The sequence below is a fragment of the Sinocyclocheilus grahami genome, unplaced genomic scaffold, assembly GCF_001515645.1.
Source record: "Sinocyclocheilus grahami isolate Dianchi unplaced genomic scaffold, SAMN03320097.WGS_v1.1 scaffold331.1, whole genome shotgun sequence".
Lineage (NCBI taxonomy): Eukaryota > Metazoa > Chordata > Actinopteri > Cypriniformes > Cyprinidae > Sinocyclocheilus > Sinocyclocheilus grahami.
Genome location: NW_015505510.1, coordinates 431,138 through 444,914, shown reverse-complemented (window position 1 = coordinate 444,914; position 13,777 = coordinate 431,138). Strand labels below are relative to the sequence as shown.

The 13,777-nt window shown below is 37.2% G+C and overlaps 2 protein-coding genes across 2 annotated transcripts in view; both read left to right on the top strand.

Moving 5' to 3' along the window:
• Nucleotides 1-5,037, top strand: part of LOC107602620 (zinc finger protein 622-like) — a 6,704-nt gene extending 1,667 nt beyond the window's left edge. The window contains exons 2-7 of the mRNA XM_016295159.1: nt 1,820-2,371; nt 3,047-3,310; nt 3,389-3,551; nt 3,974-4,089; nt 4,328-4,471; nt 4,578-5,037. Of these exons, the coding sequence (XP_016150645.1) occupies nt 1,822-2,371; nt 3,047-3,310; nt 3,389-3,551; nt 3,974-4,089; nt 4,328-4,471; nt 4,578-4,711 (1,371 nt within the window). The 5' untranslated portion in view covers nt 1,820-1,821 and the 3' untranslated portion in view covers nt 4,712-5,037. The remainder of the gene's footprint in view (nt 1-1,819; nt 2,372-3,046; nt 3,311-3,388; nt 3,552-3,973; nt 4,090-4,327; nt 4,472-4,577) is intronic.
• A 245-nt stretch (nt 5,038-5,282) lies between these two features.
• On the top strand, nt 5,283-10,782 carry d2hgdh (D-2-hydroxyglutarate dehydrogenase). Its single transcript, XM_016295150.1, has 10 exons — nt 5,283-5,643; nt 6,246-6,569; nt 7,298-7,355; nt 7,434-7,573; nt 7,714-7,907; nt 8,191-8,359; nt 8,466-8,609; nt 9,065-9,207; nt 9,303-9,468; nt 9,874-10,782. Exons 2-10 carry the CDS (start codon nt 6,248-6,250, stop codon nt 10,134-10,136), a joined length of 1,599 nt encoding a protein of 532 aa, XP_016150636.1. The 5' UTR covers nt 5,283-5,643; nt 6,246-6,247; the 3' UTR covers nt 10,137-10,782.
• Nucleotides 10,783-13,777: the final 2,995 nt, after the last annotated feature.

Genomic DNA, 13,777 nt, shown 5'->3' with positions numbered 1-13,777 from the left:
TGTGCCTCTCCACTCTTTCTCCAGACTCTGGGACCTTGATTTCCAAATTAAATGCAAAATTTACTTTCATCTGAAAAGAGGACTTTGGACCACTGAGCAACAGTCCAGTTCTTTTTCTCCACAGCCCAGGTAAGACGCCTCTGACATTGTCTCTGGTTCAGGAGTGGCTTGACACGACATTTGTAGCCCATGTCTAGGATTCGTCTGTGCATGGTGGCTCTTGATGAGCTGACGCCAGCCTCAGTCCACTCCTTGTGATGCGCCCCCAAATTCTTGCTGGTGCACCTTTTCCTACCACACTTTTCCCTTCCGCAAAGCCCTCTGCATTGCAGGTGATCCCACCCACCCGACACACAGCTTCTTCAGTCTGCTGCCATCAGGGAGGAGACTGCGGAGTCTCCAGGCCAGGACCAGCAGACTGAAGGACAGCTTCATCCATCAGGCTGTCAGGAAGCTGAACTCCCTCCCGACCTTGCCCCCCATCCCCTCTTTTGCCCCACGCACCACTGAACTCTGACCCTCTGACGGACTCTCCCACTCCCCCCTCCCAAATACACACACACACTGTCACTTTAATCAGTCTGAATAAGCTCTTTTGCACTACAAATCATTTTTTTGCACTACAATCATTATATCTGCACTGTTGTTTACTTTACTGGTTTGCACTCTATCTGCCATATGCCTTGTGCTTTATATATATATTTTTACATTTTACCTTATTTGTATATTTGTATAGTTGTATAGTCTGTATTTGTTATCTGTATGCACCAAGTGTCTGAGAGTAACGCAATTTCAATTCACTGTGTGTGCTGTACATGTGGAAGAATTGACAATAAAGCAGACTTGAACTTGAACTTGATGTTCTAATTTTCTGAGACACTGAAATTTGGGTTTTCGTTATCTGTAAGCCATAATCATCAAAATTTCAAGAAATAAAGGCTTGAAATATTTCACTCTGTTTAATGAATCTATATAATATTTGGGTTTCACTTTCTGAAATGAGTGACAAAAAATATTGACCTTTTTCATGATATTTACTTGTATTGTCTCCACATTATAGTACATATGTGACCCTGGACCACAAAACCAGTCAGGTCAATTTTTTGAAATTGAGATTTATGCATCATCTGAAATCTGAATATAAGTTTCACATTGATGTAAGGTTTGTTAGGATAGGACAATATTTGGCTGAGATACAACTATTTGAAAATCTGGAATGTGAGGGTTCAAAAAAAATTAAATATTGAGAAAGTTGTCCAAATGAAGTTCTTAGCAATGTGTATTACAAATCAAAATTTAAGTTTTGATATATTTACGGTAGGAAATTTATAAAATATCTTCATGGAACATGATCTTTACTTAATATCCTAATGGTTTTGGCATAAAAGGAAAATCAATAATTTTGACCTATACAATGTATTGTTGGCTATTGCTACAAATATTCGCATGCTACTCATGGCTGGTTTTGTGGTCCAGGGTCACATATTTTTATTACTAATCTGCCCCCAATCATTAAATTTTAAATGCATTTTCTCCATTTTAACTTAAATATTGCATTAATTGAAAAATAATATAAAATTAGTTTTCTCTAATATTTTTGTTATTTTTTTATAGAAATGAACAGTGCTTACTTTAGAGAATCATGAAATAAACAAATAGAAAATATTAAATTAAAATATTATTGAACTAACATATAATGCATTAAATTCAATCAAATTTGGTCTTTGGGTAGTTTAAACTGTCAGAATCACAAATGTGACCCAAATGTAAAAATACCATGAAAGAATTTGATTCATAATCACTGTATATTTTTCTGCAGTCATGTCGTACACGTGCATCAGCTGCCGTGTGCAGTTCTCTGATGGGGAGGTCCAGCGGGCACATTATAAAACAGACTGGCACCGCTATAATCTGAAGAGAAAGGTTGCAGACATGCCTCCGGTCACCTCAGAAAACTTCCAGGAGCGAGTGCTGGCACAGCGGGCAGCGGCCGAGCAGCAGAGTCAGAGCGGTGGACACGGCTCGGCCTACTGTGCCACCTGCAACAAAAAATTATCCACTGACAATGCTTACAACAATCACATCCAATCCAATAAGCACCTGCACGCTGAGAGGAAAGCCTTGGTCGCCGCCCAGGAGACTGTCCAGCGAATGAATGAGAAGAATCTGGAGAAAGGGGCAGAGCTAGATAAAGACGCACAGAACGAAGCACTTCAGAAAGCACTCAGGGAGCATCAGAGACACACCCCCTCTAAAGCCACACCCACAGAGAAACAGGTCAGAACGCGGCCGGACAAAGCGCCTCGGCTGCAGTGGTTCAAGCAGCAGGCCAAGAAGATCGCAGCGGAGGAGGGTGAAGAAGAGGAGGAGGGTAAGAATCATTTACAATAAAATACAATATTAATTTCAGTTTTTGAACTGAATGATTGTGTTTACATTCAATATTGCCAAAGCATTATGACAGGAAAAGGAAAATATACAATAAAAGTAACAAATAACAGTAAAAAAAATTATTAAAAGTGCTAGGAAATTAATCAAATTAAGATAAAAAAAATTATTAAAAGAACAATATAAATCGTAACTAAACATCTTTTTCTGAAGATAAAATACACAGAATAAAATCACTGTTGCCTTGCAGCTGTCGCTTTTGGCTTGCTCAGTTTAAAAGACAATTAATATTTAGTAATATTATTTATTATTTAAATGTGCTGACACTTTTAAATGAGAACAAAATTTGAACTGAATTGAGCTGGATAAAGTCTTTTGTAGTGTTAAATGAACTTACCATCATTGACAGTTATTGAACTGAATTGAATCAGCATTGAACTGAATTGAACTATTATCTTCTGTTGAGCTGCTTTACAGCTGAAAGTCAATTAGTTTCATAATTGAAGAATTTTACAACATGTACACTGTAGTTGTCATGTTTAATAATATGAAGTTGCTTTGAAACAGTCTGTGTTGTAGAACATTCCATATAAATAATACTGAATTGACCGGATTTGCTTTGAAACCGCTAATTAAGAATCTTGTTTTTTCTTTGAAGAATGGGAGGATGTTGATGAGGATGAGGATATGGATGGTGATGATGATGATGATGACGAAGAGGAGGAGGAGGAGGAGATGGAAGAGTACTCCACATCTGGGGCAGCTCCGGCCCCCGGGGCCATCCCAGTGACAGACTGTCTGTTCTGCGGACATCATTCACGCTCACTCGCCCGAAACATGACGCACATGACCAAAACGCACAGCTTCTTCCTCCCTGATATTGAGTATCTGGTGGACCTGAGAGGATTTATTTCATACCTAGGTAAGCCAGCGAGAGAACTGAAGTTGTCTTTCAAAATATTAGTTATGAATTTGCAGTAATCAGTGTGTTTCTCTGTAGGAGAGAAGGTTGGTGTTGGTAAGGTGTGCTTATGGTGTAATGAAAAAGGGAAGTCGTTCTACACTACAGAAGCAGTTCAGGCACACATGACCGACAAGAGTCACTGCAAACTATTCACAGACAGAGAAGCCGCTCTCGAGTTCGCAGACTTTTATGACTTCAGGTACATTTGTTGAAATATTTTGACCAGGCGTTTTGTTGGATTGTCATTTTATATCACATGATTTGTAATTAAATAAAAAAATTACTGTGAGCAATGCTTGTGCATCTTGCTTAATATTAATTAAGTTGCATTAACCCTAGGTACTAATTTTAACAAACTTCTATGACTTAAATAAAAAAGTACTAATAAATTAATTAACATTAACCTACATTATTAAATTAATCAGTAATGCAAGAAATTCAGATTTTTTTTGCTTTTCGATTTAAAGTAGATTTCTTGTGTGATATTTGTAGTTGTAACATGGAGATAGAAAAAGTGTTCCCCATCACTGAGGTTCTGGGCTTAAACATCATCAGTAGTAATATTTAAAATAAAATGTATTTTAAATGTGAGCATTAATCATTGTCCCTCTAAACATACAGGAGCAGTTATCCTGATGCTAAAGATGGAGATGATGTGGAGATGAAGGACGGTGAACTGCCTGATAAAAAGACTGTAGAGTTTGATGATGAGACGCTGGAGCTCACTTTGCCCTCAGGTACTGCTGAACAGCTGTGTTTACAACACGTTTCTGTATAACCGTTATGTTATGACATTTAATTATGACATTGCCTTGATGTTTAGATGAAATATTAAGCATGCCAGGAAATATTTCCTTTTGAAGAATAATTACACCTAACTGATTCCATCAGGCTTTTCCTCTTGAAAGTAAATTTCTCCGGACTTGAGCATTTTATTCAAAATCAAAATGCATATAAAACCAAACTTTGTTACAGGTGCAAAGATTGGCCATCGCTCCCTAATGAGGTACTATAAGCAGAGGTTTGGTGTTCAGAGGGCATTGGTTCCAGCTCATAACCAGAAGGCTGTTGGTCGAGTCCTTAAACAGTACAAAGCACTTGGATGGGCAGGAGACTTTGGTAAGTTAGGTTTGCAAAGTCAGGACTGTCAAGAGTTATCTTTGTCTGGTGATGGTTAACTTTATTTCTGCACCATTGACTGTTTAAACCATGTCTTCTCTCACAGGTAAAGGCTTTGTGAGCCAGCAGCAGAAGGACATGCAGTATGTGCGGAGGATGAAGTCCAAGTGGATGCTGAAGATGGGCATGAGCAATAACACCACCAAACAGACCCATTTCAGAGCACAAGTCATGTTCTAAACTAATTCACCTTCAGTATCAGTTATTAACAGTAGTCTGGAATGATAGTCTGTATGTTGATTCAGCTGAGATGTGAACTGCTGTTAATGTCATGAATAAAGGTGGAACTTCATACATTAATGTATAAGGCAACATTGTGCTTTAGATATCTAAATTATGTGCTTTTCCAACATCAACATGAGATTGCTACATTAGGGTTGGAAAATTGTTCATAATGACCTTTATTAGCATTTGCAATTTTAATACGCCTTGTAAAAGGCAAAACATATTATAAAAACCTACTTCAGATTTATAATACTGTATAAATTATCAATAAAATAAGCAATGCCTGATTTGATGTTTTTTTTGTTTTTTTTTCAGAAAATAAAGATTCAAATATGTGACCCTCTCTGTGAAATTCAGGCTAAAGTCTCAAAAGCTATGAGATAACAAGCATCGAAGTTTGATTTCAACCATTAATTTCACTATGATTTCAATCTTTGATATGATCTTTGTCAGTAATAAAGATATCAATGTTACATTTTCAAAGAATGTTCTTTACCTTATGAAGGATTATTGTATATAGAAAACAGTAAATCACCAAAAAATGACTTTAGCTGGGTTTTCACAGCCAGGGCCACATGTTGTCAGTTAAAACGTACACGATGCCATTGTTTTATAATATGTGTGGTAGAAATAATAAAAAATATGCAATGATAATACAGGAACCAAACTCGCCCTCTGGATAAATGAGCGCCATTATACTCCTCGCCAATAGACAGCGCTGTTTCACTTTGTAGTCCTGTTGCAAAAACTCAAAGGTCATGAGGAAGTTAATCGTAACATTTGAACAGACCTGTGTTGTAGGAAAAATGTCAGAAGATTAAGTGCCTTATATATATATATATAGATATAATGTGAAACCAGCTGAAACTCCCTACACCTCTGATACAGTAGGTATCCTACCTGATATGTTTTGTAGCAAGATTTTGAATAAACGTAACGAATGTTAGTGAACTACGGGTCAAAGCACTTGCATGTTTATGTCAGGTGTATAAGCTGTTAACCCTTTAATGTAACAAATGCAGACAGAAACCACGGGAAATGTATTTGATTAGCTTTTTATTTCAATGGCATTTTGTAGTTCCTTGTGTCAATAGTATTTGTCGTTATGAGCGATTCACTGACCATCAATGTTACGTTAAATAAATATAACAATCTATATAATACAGTAATAATATATCACAATATAATATCATGTTATACATTATGTAATAGGTTTATATTCTGATACACCATTATTACTACTATGGAATATTCTGCAACATGTAAACGGATTACCATAACCAGATTCAAGATCATGTATTGTGTTCTAGAAATATGTTTACTGTGTACTGTGGTGACTGTAATAGATTTGCTGGCTCACTGTATCAACCATTTATTCCTATGCAATAAGACTGAAGTTAATGTACATCTAATTGTGTTAGTGGTAAACTTAAGTACAATTTAGCAATTTGAAATGTAAGTAATCTGTGTCATGTTCTCTCCACTATAGCTATGGGGATCTTTCAGAGGTTTGCAAGACTTCCTCTGAAGTCCACATATATTTGGTCCCTGTGCCCACAGTACAGCACTGATCTCACTACAGTAGACAGTGCTCTGATAGTGCGCTCCAGCCAGCTGATTCAGCATCGCTGTGTGCACAGCAGAGTGATGGGAGCCAGTCCAGGCAACACGGGTGCTGCCCCACCACGGTTACCCTTCTCCAGGGTCACACAGGAAGACCTTGCCTTCTTTAGAGCGCTGCTGCCTGGAAGAACCATCACTGATCCAGACCTGCTGAAGTCCAGCAATGTAGACTGGCTTAAGACAGTGGAAGGTGAACTCAATTTGCATTTCCTAAAGAATAGTTTTCAAGTTTTATGTATGTTTTATCTATAAGTAAGTGAGCGTTTGTCACATTTTAGTTGAAAAGTTTGGGGTCAGGAATATTTTAAAATGGTAAGTTTGTTAAATATTACAATTTAAAACAACATATATATATATATATACACACACATATACAGTATATATATATAAATTAATTTCTGTAATGGCAAAGCTGAATTTTCATCATCTTTAGTCTTTTAGTTTCACAAGATCCTTCACTTTTAATATTTTTATTATATTTAATAATTTTATTATGCTGATTTAGTGCTCAAGAAGAAAAAAAACCTTATTATCAATGTTGAAAACAGTTGTGCTGCTTCATATTTTTGTGGAAAACATTTTTGATGAATAGGAAGTTCAAAAGAACAATATTTGTTTAAAGTAGACGTCTTTTGTTAAATTATAAAATGTCTTTACTGTCGCTTTTGATCAATTTAATGTGTCCTTGCTGAATAAAATCATTATTTCTTTTAAACAACAACAAAAATAATTTAAAAGTGTTTATATGTGACATAATATGATGCAAACATAGAAGATGAAAACAATCTAAAGATTCAGCAGATTCTAAATACAATCTACAGATAGTGTTTAGACACATTAAGTGTAGTGTTTAGGAATTATACTATATAAGATTAAAAAGTAGCAATATTTTAATTAATGGGTGTGTTTTTCTTGAAGGTAATAGTGAAGTACTTCTGAGACCCAAAACAACAGAAGAGGTCTCTCAGATTCTTAGGTCAGTTTTCCATGATCACATTGACTTTTACAGCTGGTTACAAAAATTGTGCTATTAAATTATCCATGTTTTTCACAGGCACTGTAATGAGCGGAATCTGGCAGTGTGTCCGCAGGGAGGAAACACAGGTCTGGTGGGAGGAAGCGTCCCTGTTTTTGATGAGATCATCCTTTCCACTTCTTTAATGAGCCAAGTCATCACATTCGACAACATCTCAGGTGTGTTTGCTAAATCACCTTGTTATCTATTATAACTTGTCATGAAGCATCTATCATCAGTGACAAATCTAAATATAAAAACAAGTCAAAATCATTATACCTTAATACTTTTCTTGAAAGGATATTCGTTTGGCTTCCAGGTATCCTCACTTGTCAGGCAGGCTGTGTGTTGGAGAACCTGTCTAACTATTTAGAGGAAAGAGGCTTCATCATGCCGCTGGATCTAGGGGCGAAGGGAAGCTGCCATATCGGAGGGAATGTGTCCACTAATGCAGGTGGTCTCAGACTGCTGCGCTACGGGTCGCTTCGAGGGACAGTTCTGGGCCTGGAAGTGGTGAGGTCCTCCTCTTTAACAGAAATGAACACCCCAGACATTCTGATAGATGATGTTCCATTAAAAAACACATAGAACTGACTCAACATAGACAATGAAGGTGTCAAATTAGTATTTATTTCTTGCTCACATGATTATTCCAGATGCAGTTTGATAATAATACATTCATGCTTTTGTGTTAGACTTGAATCATTAAGAGGAAGAAATCAGCCTCTTTTTATATGATGAAAAGGATCTAAATGGCTACTATTAAGTAGTATTCTTGTATGTCTCACATGTGTAGGTTTTGGCAGATGGGCGGATTTTGAACTGCTTGGCCACACTTCGCAAGGACAACACTGGTTATGACCTCAAGCAGCTTTTCATTGGCTCAGAAGGGACATTAGGAGTCATTACTGCAGTTTCCATCCTGTGCCCCCACAAGCCTAAAGCTGTCAATGTAGCTTTTTTAGGTAAAATGATGCTAATATAGTTATCGTTTCAGTTAACCCTCAGTTCTCCTTTTCATGCACATAGTGTGGCTAAAAAACTTATTGCAGCTCCTCATGTGTCCTGCAGGGTGCTCCAGCTTCCAGCAACTGCTGGAAACATTTCAGCGTTGTAGAGGGATGCTGGGAGAAATCCTGTCTGCTTTTGAGTTTTTAGATGCCTCCTGTATGAGCCTTCTGGAGAAGCATCTGAAACTCACCAACCCCATCACAGGTAAACACTAGTGTCTTTACTGTTTCAAAGACAACTTTGGGTATCTGTGTTCTTAAAGTCGAGATGGAAGTAGTAACAGATCTTTTCTTTTGTGACGTACATCCAAGTTAGGTGGACTATCGGAAAATACATAGAATTGGGGACTTGGTTCTGCTCTGCGGTTATTCATTAGATGGAAGCAGATTTGAATGTGAGCTTAAAGGTCAATTGTAAGAAAGGGGTGGGGTTTAAGCAGACTGTATGATTGGAGAAGTTTATCAATTGACCAGAAGACTGAAGTCAAAAAAACATGCATGGCTGAATCATTCACAATAAGATCAATAAAACCCATTTAGAAAATATATATGGTGTGAATTTTCATTTCATGACAACTTTTGGTAGGTAGATGTTTAAAAAATGTTGGATAACCCTCATTTCTGTTTTTTATTGGATTATTGGAATGATATGTGTTGCAGAAAGTCCCTTTTACATTGTCATCGAGACCGCTGGATCCAACGCAACCCATGATGAAGAAAAACTACACAAATTCCTTGAGGAAGTCATGACATCATCTCTAGTAACTGATGGGACAGTTGCAACAGAGGCGACAAAAATCAAGGCACTCTGCTCACTTCTGTTGATCAGCAAAATTCAACATGATTTAGAATTTGACATTTGTTCTGTCTAGTGCTGAAGATTTTGTGTCATTCACAGGCATTGTGGTCTTTGAGGGAGAGAGTCACAGAAGCTCTGACACATGAAGGCTACACCTACAAATATGACATTTCCCTCCCAGTGGAAAAGATCTACGATTTAGTCCAAGACATGAGGGGGCACCTTGGAGACATGGCCAAGAATGTTGTGGGCTATGGACATGTAGGTATGGCTACCTTTTTGTCTTACAATAATTGCTGGACTGTTTTGAGTTGGAAGCTGGAATACACCACAGAACTTTTGCCCCGATTTGCAGTCTGGTGGAGTTGAGGTTAGTTACTGAAAGTTATAGCCAGTCTGCAGATTTTGGGCAGTCAAAGAGTTGACAGGTGTCTCAGAAAATCATGTAATGAATGAAATTGTGCACAGATTCAGATTTTTTCACTTCAGTCCATTCAGACACTATTTACAAAGTGTGTGATGTCTAGTGTTAAAAGATAACTTTCAAAATCATTCAAAAATTTTACCAACACTAAACTTCTGGACAGCAGTGCACTTATGTGCACAAACCCTTAAACAGTGGGTTCAGCCCCCCTCAAACCTTGCCCATAATTTTTTTGTTTTGTTTCAGGTGATGGAAATCTTCATCTGAACATCACTTCGCCCTCTAAAGACCCCGCTCTACTGGCTGCCATTGAGCCGTATGTGTACGAGTGGACATCCGAATGGAAAGGCAGCATCAGCGCAGAGCATGGGCTCGGTCTGAAGAAGAGAAACTACATTTACTACAGTAAACCCTCAGAGGCTGTCGCCCTCATGGGCAGCATTAAAGCCATGCTGGATCCTAAGGGCATTCTCAACCCTTACAAAACACTGCCAGACAATATACATTAATAGTTTCTTGGTTACTTTAGATGAAAAATAAGGCTGTTTTTATTTTGCCACAGTGTTATTGTAATACTGTCATTGTATTGAATTGGACTGTATTAGATCAAACAGATAATACAATATGCATATTTTATATGTAATCTCAATTACATCCTATGCATATCTATAGCTAACAACATCAAACTCTCCCAACAATAAAATTCAGGAAATATGCAAAATGAGGAGGTAAGTAGCTTATGCCACTGTTGTTTTGACTTGTTGAAATCAGTTGTTTTAAAATAATGTTACAAAAGTTAGGCAACGCTGACATTAGCCATAACTATATCTATTCATAAGATAAGGTGTAACGATTGAAACTATTACTTGGAAAGGCTATTTATAGGCAAATAGACCAAAGTACGAGCTGGTTTAGAGGTTGGTGTTGTTACCAACATAAACTGTTTAGTGAGTCTAGTCAGTGCACAGCTAATGTACTGCGATGCTGTGCAAACTATATTGATTCACGTTTTATTGCGGGTAATAACGCTTTCCCCTTTCCTTGCTAACTCTTTTCTTAGAGGTTACGAGCTACCTACACTACATTATAGTGATGGGTGCTTTCGAAACACTGCTTCATGAAGCTTGGAAACCTTTGCTAATAATTTGTGACCCTGGACCACAAAACCAATCATAAGGGTCAATTTCTCGAAATTGAGATGTATACATCATCCGAAAGCTGAATAAATAAGCTTTCCTTTGATGTATGGCTTGTTAGGATAGGACAATATTTTGATAAGATGCAACTATTTGAAAATCTGGAATCTGAGGGTGCAAAAAAAATCTAAATACTGAGAAAATCACCTTTAAAGTCATCCAAATGAAGTCCTTAGCAATGCATATTACTAATCAAAAATTAAGTTTTGATATATTTATGGTAGGAAATTTACAAAATATCTTCATGGAACATGATCTTTACTTAATATCCTAATGATTTTTGGCATAAAATAAAAATTGATAATTTTGACCCATACAATGTTTTTTTGGCTATTGCTAAAAATATACCCCAGCGATTTAAGACTGGTTTTGTGGTCCAGAGTCACGTTTGTTTTGAACCAGTGATTCCGAAGGCGTATCAAACTGCCAAAGATTTTCAGTAAAAGAGGCTTTATTAGGTCATAACCGTTTCAAAATGTGGATCTCTGAACCCATGAACCAGTATCGGTATGGTTTTGACCTGATCTTGGATCAGTTTTACAAATTTGTAGACATTGTGAGAGACAAAATATAATTTAAATGAAGTAGTTAATAGTCTCTTTAACTAAGCCTGATTGGTCTCCTTAAAACAAACCGAACAAAGCCTACAACTCAAAGTACCCATATTATACAGACATTTAATTATTTAATGGTATTCCTTTATTTATGGATATGTCAAACACACATGGACAGATGATGAAAATATACATAATTATTATAGGCTTACAACCATAGTGATTTAGGTTAAGGCAAATGTTTTATGTACTCATTAATGTGTGTGAATTTTGAATAAAACCACACAGAATTGCAGCCTCTGTGAGCACTCATAAATTAACCAATGGTGTCTGGGAAATAACTACCCTTTGAAAGGCAAACAGTAAGGAATTTGACTTTTTTGCAATTTTGTGTGATGGTGCATTGACGTTATTAAGCCAAATCAAATGAAGACCATCTAAAAATGTAGATTGAGACACTGACTTCTTCAAATAAAAGCCCAGCATGAGATTTTATTTTATTTTTCAGCATGTAAATACACCAGATTTTGCCTAGTGTTCCTCACTAACAAAAAGTTGTTCAAGCCATTGAGACAATAAAATAATATTTTGGTTAACAACGTTTAACCCCCCAAAATCACATACAAATGAATTCATAAAGGATCTGTCCATCATGCTAAATGGAAAACAAATGTCATTCCTTTCTATAGGAAAACTACATCTGGAAGATAGCAGTGGAACTACATCTAAGCTTATTTCAGAGCCAATTTTTAAAGAGTTACTAAAGTGGTCTACAACTGATATTGCGTCTGCAAATCGGTTGGCATTCACGTTCTCATTAGCTTCAGCTGGTGTACTACCAGCTATAAAAGCACTGGTTATCAGAGAGAGGCTGCAGACCTCATGTAAACATCACCACAGATAAGAAGGTCATTTCCCAGCAGACTCAGACAATGGGGAACCTTTTCCTAAGGCTTCATTTAGCTCATCTCCCTGTACAGGAAAACGCAAGACAGATGCATGATAATCCGCAACACGATTCTTGAAATTTATGGCTAAAATTAAAGCATCATCACAGCATGGGCAACCTTTTGTTAAGCACAAGGACGTGACAGAAAAACCATTCCACCATTGTAACAAATGAAAAGAGCATTTTTTTTTAAACTCATAACTGTGTCTTGCATTTATATTCCAGTAACATCATACATATGGTTTCTTCATTATAACATATTCACAGTTCATAATGCAACAATTCCTGTAGTCTAATTCCTAACTGTAGAACACAAATATGTAAACGTTCATCAATTTTTGGGAGAGCAAAAGTGACCAGTGTTGAGCGGCATGCAGCCGCCTCATGTAGTGTCATGAAAGCATCATCAAATTCTTAATAAAACGCCACACAACTCAGGGAGCATTCCCTTCAGAAACAAACGAAATCCACTGCGAGTTCAGATGTCAGGAGTAAATGACTGCTATTAGGGCTGCACGATTAATCAATGCGATTGTCATGCACATTTTGTTTTTTGTGAAGTAAATGCTGCTCCATGTGAAAGCATGTGAAAATACCACATTTAATAACATAATTTTACTCCAAACTCACTTCATAATGTCAGTCTCGTGTTTGAAATAAATCTTTCTGTGAGATAATGTGGCTTCTTACACAGAATAAGGCACGCAACATATTTCATAGTATTTAAGGAGTGATAAAGGCATTGCATTCTAAATATACTTTATTTTAATGAAAATTATAATAATAAGAACTCAGATAAACCGTATATTGCCGTAGTCGTGTGTTTATTAGTCACGTTGAATCAATGAAAGCAGTTGAATCTTGTTTATTCAGCTGCAGCGATAGGCATTTTCTGGGTTTCTTCTGCGAGGCGTATTTGGAGTTTCAGCGCGAGAGCACCCTCTGGCCTTTGGATGGAGATTTACTGTTGATCACAGAACCGTGCTTCACTGAAAGATACGCATGACAATCGCAGCTTCTGTCGAATCGCGATCTCGATTCCATTTCGATTTATCGTGCAGCCCTAACTGCTATGTTCATTATTACATCCAACAACAGAACACCTCAATCGCTTGTTAGGAGTCATTCTTGTCTACATCTGCTCCGGCGGTGAAACAATGGCGGACTGATGACAGCTCACTCAGGGCGGGTCTAAGGTAAGACACCAGTCCAGTCTGTGCTGAAACGTTACTGTCAATCAAACTATCGTGGGAGGGGCCTGTCTGTGTGACATCACACAGACAGGGCTCTGAGATCGGCTCATTTGAGAAAGGAGAAAACATTTAACCAGATAAAAAAAAAAAACACCGGGTGGATTTTTATCATTATAGGGTGGTTGTGTACACTGCCAACACGCATCTCAGTTCAAACTATTTGTAAAAGTGCATGTAGCATCCTATGACCCCTTTAAA